The 10,731-nt window shown below is 47.5% G+C and overlaps 1 protein-coding gene across 1 annotated transcript; it reads left to right on the forward strand.

The window, feature by feature from the left end:
* Window positions 1-4,668: 4,668 nt before the first annotated feature.
* On the forward strand, window positions 4,669-10,044 carry LOC119291889 (serine/threonine-protein kinase BSK1-2-like). Its single transcript, XM_037570703.1, has 9 exons — window positions 4,669-5,195; window positions 5,344-5,479; window positions 6,661-6,794; window positions 7,419-7,524; window positions 8,082-8,167; window positions 8,659-8,847; window positions 9,024-9,212; window positions 9,307-9,420; window positions 9,519-10,044. The coding sequence occupies exons 1-9, from the start codon at window positions 4,833-4,835 to the stop codon at window positions 9,765-9,767; spliced, it is 1,566 nt and encodes a 521-aa protein (XP_037426600.1). The 5' UTR covers window positions 4,669-4,832; the 3' UTR covers window positions 9,768-10,044.
* The last annotated feature ends 687 nt before the right edge of the window (window positions 10,045-10,731 follow it).

The following is a 10,731-nucleotide window of genomic DNA, read 5'->3' on the forward strand; positions in this document are numbered from 1 at the left end:
AGACACAGTCTTTCAGAAGCGCTAGCACCTTATGATCGGGTAGAAAGTTACACCTACTTTCCCCTACATCTGCTAGTCTATCACTGTAAGAGTTCGGACGACTTAATCAACTATGCTAGAGCCCATAGTAGCTTGCGGCTGCACACGGAAGTTTCTAGCATGAATAATCTCATGATCCCTTTGAGCCTGGGTGGCGGTCCATAAAGAAAAACAGGTAATCGCTGGAATACCCAGGTGCCTCAATCCAGCCAGATGTGTGTTAAAGTTGCCACCTTAAATAAACCATTAAATAACAATCTCACATCTGTCATGGATACACTCACCCAATCCACGTCTACTAGCATAGCATAGCGATAAAAGCAAATGTAGAAGTAGCTCCCAAAGGCTTGATAATAAAACAGGTAATAGGCACTACCTCATCTACTTCCCAAAACCCACATATGAATCAGATCCTAACCATGCAATTGTTTGAGGGTTGATCTAATGCAATAAAACTGGGTAGTAAAGAGGTATGATCAAAGTGTTACTTGCCTTGCTGATGATCCGTGAAACCTAGAGATTCGAAGTAGCAAGCGGCGCACTCCGGATACTCTATCACAAACAAACAAGCAAGCAAACAATAAGTACTCATCTAATGCACGGGTTAAACTCAAATAAAAGATCTAACCAGAAAGTTCAACTTAAGAACTCCGATCTGCAAAAAGAATCAAATCAAACAAAGCAACGAAAGACAAACGGCGAAAGAAACAAGCTTTGTTTACTAATCTAGACCTAAGTCAAATTTTACAGTCACAAAAACTTGTTTGAGTTGGTTAAACGGAAAGAGGGTTTCGATACGAAACCCTAGGCGCTTGAATCGCCTGATTCCGATAAATGAGCGAAAAGAAAAACTAAAACGAAAATCGGATCAGAAATCACGATCTGGAATAATCGCGGAAAATTCGAGAAAAAGAAAAATTGACGAATAGTTTAACGAACGGACGTTCATTAACTGCGACTAAATATGAACTCATCCGTTCAAAAGAACGAACGAGCGAACGCTCGCTAAATAAAATAAACTGAAAAAAATGATCTAAAAAATTAAAACCTAGGGTTTTCTAAAAAAACCGGATCGATTTTCTTTAGAAAACTGGGGCGGCGGCGGGCAGCTACCTCGTCGGGGCTCCGGTGAGGTCCGGCGGCGGCAGCAGGGTCCGGTGGGCGGCGGGGCTCCGGGCGGCGGCGGTGGGAGGCGAGGCAACGGCGGCGGTTGCGGCGAACGGCGGCGGTGGCGGATCGGGTTGGGTGGCGGGGTGGTGGTGAGGCGGCGGGGTGGCGATATATAAAGGCCGGGGGGCTCGGCCGGCTTGGGCAAGGGGGCGAGGGCAGGGTCGGCTCGGGGTCGGACTCCCCGAGTCCGATGGCAACACGGCGGTACTGGCGGTGGCGCTGGCGAGGCCGGCCCGGCTCGGCTGGGCCTCGGCCCAGTCGGGCGCTGGAAGTTTTTTTTTAAACAATTCCGCCGAAACTAAGAAAAATTCTAGAAAATAAAATAAAATTCTAAAAATGCCAAAATAAATTTTCACCGTCTAAATAAAATATCTAGGACGAGATGAACATTTTCTTGGCCCTAAAATGCAGTTTTGAAAAACGTGCAATTTTCCTAAATTCAAATAAAATAGCCAAAAACTCCAAAATAAAATCTCATTTGATTTTTTAATTAAATCCTCAATATTTCTTTATTTTGAGAAAGTCATTTTATTCCCTCTCTCATATTTTTGAAGATAAAATAAATAAAATCAAATGATCCTATTTTCAAAATCTGAGAAAACTCAAATATGAAAATAACGAAATTCCCAACTCTCTCCGAGGGTCCTTGAGTTCCGTAAAATTTCTAGGATCGAGCCAAAAGCAATAAAATATGATATGCAATGATGATCTAATGTATAACATTCCAAATTGAATATTTGGGATGTTACAGCCACAGCCTCGAGTGCGATAGTGCAAGCTTTGACATGGTCCCTATACTGCCCTGGCCAAGCAGAAGGGCAGTTCTTCCACTCCTAGAGCATACAACTTATGCTACCAAGCATCCCCGGGAAGCCCCTACTAGCATTCATCGCAAACAACCGGGCTGTACCTGCAACATTTGGCTCTCTCAAGTGCTCTGGGCATAACACTGCTCTCACAACCTTGCAGAACCTATACATGGAGTCTAGGCACATGGACTCGCTCATTCGAACATACTCATCAATGATATCCCCGGGAACTCCGTATGCAAGCATCCGAATAGATGCATTGCATTTCTGATAAGAGGAGAAGCCAATCTTTCCCAGGGAATCCTCCTTGCACTCGTAATACTTATCGCGCGTATGCCATCATTCCCTCTGGATTACGGTTGAACACATGTCTAGCCATATGGAAACGGCGTCGGAATAGGTTGTATTTGAAGAGCGGGTTGGGGGTCTCGAAGTAGTCCTTCCAGAGTAGGAAATGTATGCTCTCTCTATTGCGATTCAACATCGGAGTGTGCCCCAGGATCGAGCCCCTGAACATCGGGCGCTGCCTACTAAGGTGGTCATGGACGACGACATAGCAGCCATAAGATCCTCATCATCGGATGAAGAATCATCCAAGTCACAGATGAAATTGTGGAAAAGAACTTGTCGCGAAGTCCATTTGTACCTTGCGAGAAAACCATCGAACAGCTTGCGGGCGTCGTCGAAGAAGCTGGCCGGCGAAGAGCCTCGCGCCTCCCCTGGACCTAGTAGCAGGCCTATATGCGTCCGACAAACGTGGTGGCGTCCGCCGAGCGAGGTCCCCGCATTTGGGTGCTGCAGGCAGGGGGAGCACGAGGTGAGGGGGTGGTGGCGGCAACGTTGGGGTGCTGCGGCGGTGGTGGGGCGAGGCGGTGGTGGCGGCGATGTTGGAAGGTGGTGTGCTGCAGGGGGAGGTATGTGGGTGTTGATGGCTGGCCTGGGCACCGGAACTGGACGGCAACAACGGGTGGGGCAGCCGGGTGTGCTGGTTGTCGATGAGAGAAAGATGGAATGGCCGATGTGCCATCGAGTGGCGGGCCAGGAGGAGGACAAGGGCGGGCGCCGCGCGTAAACCTGGGCAAACGTCGGGTCGGGCCAGGTTTCGGGTCGGGCTTGTAAAAGCCCAACCTTCATTTCTCAAGCCCGAAGCCCGGCCCGAAGCCCGAAATACTCCATATTTTCAAGCCCGAGCCCGAAGCCCGAAAGCCCGGCCCGAATGCTGTTTTTTAGTACGCGCACGTGCAAGCCTGACCTGAAATACGGAAAAACTGAAGCCCGAACCCGGCCCGAACTATCTTTCGGGCTGCAAAACAAAGCCCGAGCCCGGGCCGAGTTTTTCGGGCCGGGTCGTCGGGCCGGGCTGCCCATGCCCGGGTTTAGTAGCGCGCGTCCGTTTCATGTCCGCGCGGACGCAAATGCCGACCAAATTTGTGCCGGAAATGGGTCGCGCGGCGAACAAAAAGCGGGCGCGCGTCCGTTTGGATCACCGTGTTTGGCCGACTTTTGTTTTTGTTTCACTTTCAACCTAAATGGACATGCCGGACAGTTTTGGTCGGCGCGTTGGAGTTGCTCTTGCTTCCATTTTCTATACTTGTAAAAGAAATCATTTCCTATATATTAGTAAAAAAAAAAGAGGCATTTGCTTTGGTCTAAAAGGAAAAAAGGAACCATTTGGTGGCTCTGCGAGAGTAGAACATGTAGTACGGGCGATGAGCTGTTTTTTTTCTTTCCTGAAGTGGTAAATTTCGCTTTTCGAGACACCACTGTACGGACCGATGGATTGTTAAATGCGGCAGTGGTGCCGGTGATGCCCGCTCGCGTGTGCGCCAGGTAAGCCATCCACCAGCGGCATACAAAATTAGTACTACTAGGAACTAGGAAAAGGCCGTATGGAAACGGTCGTCTTTTGCATCGACCGGCGGTGACCGACCAGGTCGGGTCGGGTCGGGTCAGGTCAGGTCATGCCGCGGGAGACCTCAAGAGCGTTGACGGTACGGTCCGGTCACCCCGTAATGTACTGTATAGTGTTGTGGTGTGAACAAAAAAAAAAGATGACGGACAGCTTTGGTTTATGATGAAGGAGATGCCTCCAAAATAGAAGGACGGGGACGGAACGGCACCGCGGGGACACGGTCGCCGGACGCGCGGGAGCCTGCCTGCCTGCCGGTCGTTTTCGCCCGGCTCCGACCGACCCGGCCGGGGCGCAAACGTGCGTGCGCCCGGGGCCGGAAGGAGCAAGAGGACGCGACGGCCAGTGCGAGTGGGGCATGTGTACCGTCCTCCCTAAAACACAAGGAAACACGCTCGCACGCACGAAAAGGAAAGAATTTGCGGGAAAAGGAAGAGGAAAAGGAAAGGATTTGCAAAAAATGAAAACGAAAGGAAAGAAGTTGCGGATGCTTCTGAAAGAAAGAAATGAGAAAGCGGAATTGGCAACCAATAATGATCTTCCAAACCTCTTCTCCAGGGGCCAGCCGTCCGGCACTGTAAAGGGAGCGAGCCGCCAATCAGTGATTGGCTAGACGAGACGGATGTGAACGAGGTCTCAGCCCGCCGTCGACAGCGACACGGGCCGCGTGGGTACATGACTACATGGGCAGCAGGACGCAAGCGCAACGCACGCACGCAGGCGAGAAACCAGCCGAAATCCATCCGCACGAGCGCGCAGGCACAGCGATAAAGCCAGCAGGCAGCAGCATCGCAGCAAAGCCGGAGCAGAGCCATCAAACCGCGGCGCAACCCCTCCCCCTCCCCTGCTCCTGCTCCTGCTCCTGAAGGGAACCCAGCCCGGCAGCCCCTTTCTGCTGACCGCTCATGGGTTGCTGCCGCTCGTCGCTGCGGGCGGTGACGCACCCCCACCCGGAGAAGCCGCCGGGGGCGGGGGCGGGGGCGGCGCCAGCCAGGCGGCCGTCCTTCTCGGCGAGCGCGCACCAGGCCGCGCCGGCGCCGGCGGCGTCGGCGTCGTCCTCCGAGGCGGGCTTCGCGGAGTTCTCGCTGGCGGAGCTGCGCGCGGCCACGGGCGGCTTCGCGGCGGAGAACATCGTGTCCGAGAGCGGCGACAAGGCGCCCAACTTCGTCTACAGGGGCCGCCTGCAGCAGCACGGGCAGGTTCCCCGCCGCGCGATCGCCGTCAAGAAGTTCGGCAAGATGGCCTGGCCCGACCCCAAGCAGTTCGCGGTACGTTCCAACAACCCCGCCGCCGGAGTCCCTCCCTCTGTTTCCATTCCTCTGCCTGCCTCTGTCTGCTTGCCTCTGTTTGACTGGAATCCGCGAGCTAAAAAAACGGCTTTGCTCCGGGTTTGGTTTGGTTTGGTTTGGCGTGCAGGAGGAGGCCAGGGGCGTGGGCAGGCTGCGCCACCGCCGGCTGGCCAACCTCATCGGCTACTGCTGCGACGGGGACGAGCGCCTGCTCGTCGCCGAGTTCATGCCCAACGACACCCTCGCCAAGCACGTCTTCCACTGTAAGTTTGCTCGCCCCCTCCCGTATCAACACCGCCGATCGATCCTTCTTCACCTAGCCATTGATCGGAGCATTTACTTCAAGAACTCGGTTTCTGAATTTCTGCTCGTCTGTGGATTTTGCTTTGTCCATCTCCATAAACACATGCTGCGAAATTCCTGGCAGTTGCAGTTCCTGATTGGGCCAGAAACCTGGCAAAAGCAACGAATTAGTCTGCTCCGAGCAACTGCATTTGGTGTACCGAACTAATCATTTGGACAGCTCTTTGTTACTCTATATGCCATTCCTTTTCTTTTGTTGCTGGCATGCCCAACAAATCGATTCGATTGGGACCAATTAAGGCGCGAGTTCCCCAAACGCGTGACATAATTTATTACTTGTCTGCTTATGCATACTGTATTGGATCCAGTGCAGTTCAATGTGGAAGTGGCTTGTCACAGTAAATTCACTGTAGTTATGACCAATGCAGGTAGCACCTAGTAACTATTTAAGGTTCTTCAGTGACACTGAAATTAGGCTGCTGACACTAGCTAGACCATGAAGTAGGAGTATTAGCCATATGCTGTGTTTTCTGTGATGCGCTTTAGCTGATGAACATTTTTTTTTTGCGGAAAAAGCTGATGAACATCTTGACCAGAGGTCCAGAGCGATGGATGTAGTTTTGATTTGATTGGCAATAATTGCCATCAGTACTGTATTGTCTAGAACCCCTACAAAAATGCATCTGATTGCCTCTTTTCATGATCTTCATTGCATTCAGCATATACGCAAAATTTACAAAGCTGCATTTCGTGATATTGAAATTAGTCTGCTGATACTACATAGACCATGAGTACTACTCCCTCCGTTCACTTTTGTAAGTCGTTTCAGACAACTCAAAATAGGCTGTTTTGCACATTGTCTGAAATGTCTTCAAGGTCTTATAAAAGTGAACAGAGGGAGTAGTACTAGCCATATGCTGTGTTTCTATGGTGTGCTTTAGCTGATGAAGATCTTGACCAGAGGCGGATGTAGTTTTGACTTGACTGACAATAATTGCCATCAGTACTGCACTATCTAGGACCCCTACAAAAATGCATCTGATTGCCTCTTTTCGTGATCTTCATTGCTTTCACCATGTATGCAAAATTTACAAAACTGCGTTTCAGTTCACTTTCTGATCTTGCTTTCGCTCTTCTGCAGGGGAAAACCAGACTATTGAATGGGCTATGCGTCTAAGAGTCGCTTACCACATTGCTGAAGCGCTGGACTACTGCAGCAACGAGGGTAGACCCTTATATCATGACCTAAATGCATATAGGGTCCTCTTTGATGAGGTAAGCAACCAATTACTCTGTAGTACTCCCTCCGTAAACTAATATAAGAGCATTTAGGATACTAAAATAGTAATCTAAACGCTCTTATATTAGTTTACAGGGGGAGTACGTTTTATCCTCCCATTATATGGAGAAAAGCCAATTGTTGTCTCATCTGGCTAAGGATGGAATATTATTTTTATCTCTAAAAATGCTTTTCTTGGAAGTGCTTGTTATCCATTTCTGGGAACTGGAAAGTGCATCTAGTGATTCCATTTAGCTTGCACGACCAATATCGATATGCTCTTTCTGGTAATTGTTTCGATGTTTGCCAGTTGGAGATAGAGGGGTCTGTTTCTGTTTTACTTGTGGCTGAAAGAAACCACACACCAAACATAGAAATTCAACTCTTACATTATAAATGTTTGGCAATTCGCCACTAAGAACAATCTCCTTTTCTTAGTCAAGTTGCGTAATGTTTCATTGATTCATACTTCAGTTGGAGAAATTGTTACTTGATTAGGGCCACTTGAAAGGCTAAAGCACTTGCACTTCTGGATGATGTTGATTGCATGCAACAGTCGTATGCACAATTCTCTACCTGTTATCCTCTTTGAACAAAATTACTGATATGATTATCTGCAGAATGGTGATCCTCGTCTTTCATGCTTTGGTTTGATGAAAAACAGCAGAGATGGGAAAAGTTATAGCACAAACCTTGCATACACACCTCCAGAATATTTGAGAACTGGTACATTCTTACCCTCGTACACCTGAATATTTTCTAAGCTATCATTTAGTGAATACACTTTAATGTTTTCTTTACTTGCTTTGTGACAGCTGTTTCTTGATTTAATTCCTTAGTCAGGAAATTTGGTAGAAATAATAAAGGTGTTAACCTGTGGAAACAGAATACTGACTTTGACATGAATGGAATGATACCACAATTTGAGACTGGAACTGGGACAAATTAGAATAAAACTAGAAATACTTTCTGTCCCTCCAGACCAATGGTTTATCTTGTTGAATTACTACATTCTTTCATAAGCAGCTGGTATGTGAACAAATATGAAGTTCCTATTAAGACTACTTACAAACGTGTGGAGGTGACTAAACCTAAGTTCAGATAATACAGTTTCACATAGCTAATATAATATGTTATCTTCCTAAAGGAAAGATCGATTATTTTACATCTGTTATTCTGTGCATGATATTAATTTGCTTTCCTGGAAGAGTCACACTCGAAAATGTCATATTCAGCTTTGGCACCAAACTAATATCTTTCACTGTGACTGCTTGCTTTCTCAGGAAGAGTCACTCCAGAAAGTGTCATATTCAGCTTTGGCACCGTACTACTGGACCTTCTAAGTGGAAAACGCATACCTCCTTCCCATGTATGTTTTCTTGCCATTAATTGTGCTTCCTTGATGCACTTTGTCATAGTTCTTGTCTGCTACAGAACCATTTTCGAAATTATCTTGGCACACTGGTAGTCAACCCTACCATGTATTTTTCCGTTAGTACAGTTACCTGTTGCACTGAAGGATGAATGATGCACACGTATTGGGTTGGTTTTCAGCCTGACCTTCTCGCTTATTGTTCGGCCTTTAGATTATGTGTAACCATCTGAAGAACTTGGTAATGAGATTGGGCACCTTGTGTCCTTCAGAAAATGAACACGTAGAGGTCAAGTATAGCTGGTATTCTGTGATTGTAACAGTACTGTCATAGAAGCTGTTACAGCAAATGCAAGCGCTGCAAATTTGCTGTCGGAGAATACACATTCTGCTTCCGGGTGTAACTTGGTAGCTTAATTATTTGATTGCAGTACTTCATAACTATGGGATCATGCTTTCCAATTTACAGTTATGTTTGCTTCACTCAGGCTCTTGATATGATGCGAGGCAACAATATCCAAATGTTGATGGATTCACATCTGGAAGGAAACTACTCAACAGATGAGGCAACCGCTTTGGTAGATCTTGCCTCCCAGTGTTTGCAGTATGAAGCTAGGGACCGCCCCCATACAAAAAAGCTGGTTACCATACTTGAGCCCTTGCAAACAAAATTAGAGGTAACCATTGTGTTTTAATCCTTCTATATCTCAAATCTGTAAATGTACGTACTTTTCTGTTCATCCTTGATGGTTCAAACAGAATTTGTGATTTTCCCACTGAACTGTAATTATTTCACAGCAACCTATCCTGTCCCTTTCTCATGGCTGTCATTTTCATTTTCAAACCAAAACAGGTACCTTCCTACGAGATGCTTGGCATACCAAAGCATGAGGAAGAAGTACCTCCACCTCCACCTCCTGCTCCACAACCACCACAACACCCTCTTTCTCCCATGGCTGAGGCCTGTTCCAGGATGGACCTGACAGCTATCCAGCAGATTCTTGTATCGACGCATTACAGAGATGATGAAGGCAGTAACGAGGTAAGGATCAGAGCATTTTGATTCCACGTCTATTCATTCTGCAGTGCAGGGTGTTATCTGAGGAGCTGATCACTTTATCCGTCTCCTATTACAGCTATCATTCCAGGAATGGACGCAGCAGATGAGGGACATGTTGGACGCCAGGAAACGCGGGGATCTAGCTTTTCGTGACAAAGATTTCAAGACAGCCATAGAGTGCTATACACAGGTGGACACATAGATAACTATATCAGGAGCCTATAAAATGTACTGCTACAAATCATATGTTAGAATCAAGCTGACCTTTTACTTCCCTTTGGGCTGCAGTTTGTTGATGTGGGCACAATGGTATCGCCGACGGTGTATGCCCGAAGGAGCTTGTGCCACCTCATGTGTGACCAACCCGATGCCGCCCTCCGGGACGCGATGCAAGCGCAATGCGTGTACCCCGACTGGCCAACTGCATTCTATATGCAGGCCGTCGCGCTTTCGAAGCTAGACATGCAGAGCGACGCCAAGGACATGTTGAGCGAGGCTTCGCAGCTAGAAGAGAAGAAGCAAAAGAACTCGAGATGATCTCGAGAGCGTGCTCTTTGTAAAGATGTGTCGGTTCGGTCTCTTTTGCGGCTCAAATGTTTACGTCGATTGAGACGTGCTATTCCGTCCTTTGGGGAAAAAACTGTGAGATATTGGAGGTTGAGTTAGGGAGAAACTGCAGGGAGGAAGTGCCGTAGAGTCGTGTGGTTGTAACTATTTGGTTTGGCATTTCCGTGATGCACTATTTTTTGGGTCTATATATATGTGACATTTTAAAAGTTAATCAGGCATAGTGCAAGGAGTTTACGGTTGTTAATTCTAGAGCTTAAGCTAATGCCATAGCTTCCAGCTAAAACCATGTTTTTTTTGTTTTCTTTACGCAGATGTATGAGTGTTTCTACTCGATTTCATAAGTAAATTAAGATTGGGGTGCCTCTACTCTACAATCAGTTTTGACGGTGAACTTAATTCTTTCTCACTTCTTCACACCGAACTTTGTTTTTTTAGTGAATTTGTGAAGGCAGCCCAGGAGAAAAATGCAATGCAGCAGGACCTTTGTTCTTCTTACCAAGGGCTCCAGTAGCACAGTGAAACAGATAATTGCATTGCGTTCACCGGCCAGAGAGGGAACATCAGGGCTCCATTGGCACAGTCCAAACCCGTGACATATCCATGCCAATCAGTGCACTACTCTTGGCCGCGTGTTGACGAGCTCACGCATGGGTCTTGAGGGTCCAGCCCATGTGCAAACTATACAAAGAAATAGGTACATCTTTGCTATAAAGCCATGATCAATGGGTTTGCGACGTATGCAGTCCACATTGCACACATCACATCACATTATTCATGGGACTGCCGGTATGAATAAGATAGGCGCGCCATGGGACTAGCTAGGATTTTACTTTATTTTATTTTTTTTGAAAAGGAGGATTTCTCCCGGCCTCTGCATCGAAAAGATGCATGAGGCCACTTTATTAAAGCAAGTCCGACAAAACAAATAGTC

The sequence above is a fragment of the Triticum dicoccoides genome, chromosome 4B (genome assembly GCF_002162155.2).
Source record: "Triticum dicoccoides isolate Atlit2015 ecotype Zavitan chromosome 4B, WEW_v2.0, whole genome shotgun sequence".
In the NCBI taxonomy this organism is placed as follows: domain Eukaryota; kingdom Viridiplantae; phylum Streptophyta; class Magnoliopsida; order Poales; family Poaceae; genus Triticum; species Triticum dicoccoides.

Bases quoted from the DNA above. Each gene is read 5' to 3' on its own strand.
- LOC119291889 (XM_037570703.1), top strand. From the start codon at position 4,833: ATGGGTTGCTGCCGCTCGTCGCTGCGGGCGGTGACGCACCCCCACCCG. The intron at 9,213-9,306 runs GTAAGGATCAGA...CTCCTATTACAG, and splicing joins ATGATGAAGGCAGTAACGAG to CTATCATTCCAGGAATGGAC. The intron at 9,421-9,518 runs GTGGACACATAG...TTTGGGCTGCAG, and splicing joins CCATAGAGTGCTATACACAG to TTTGTTGATGTGGGCACAAT.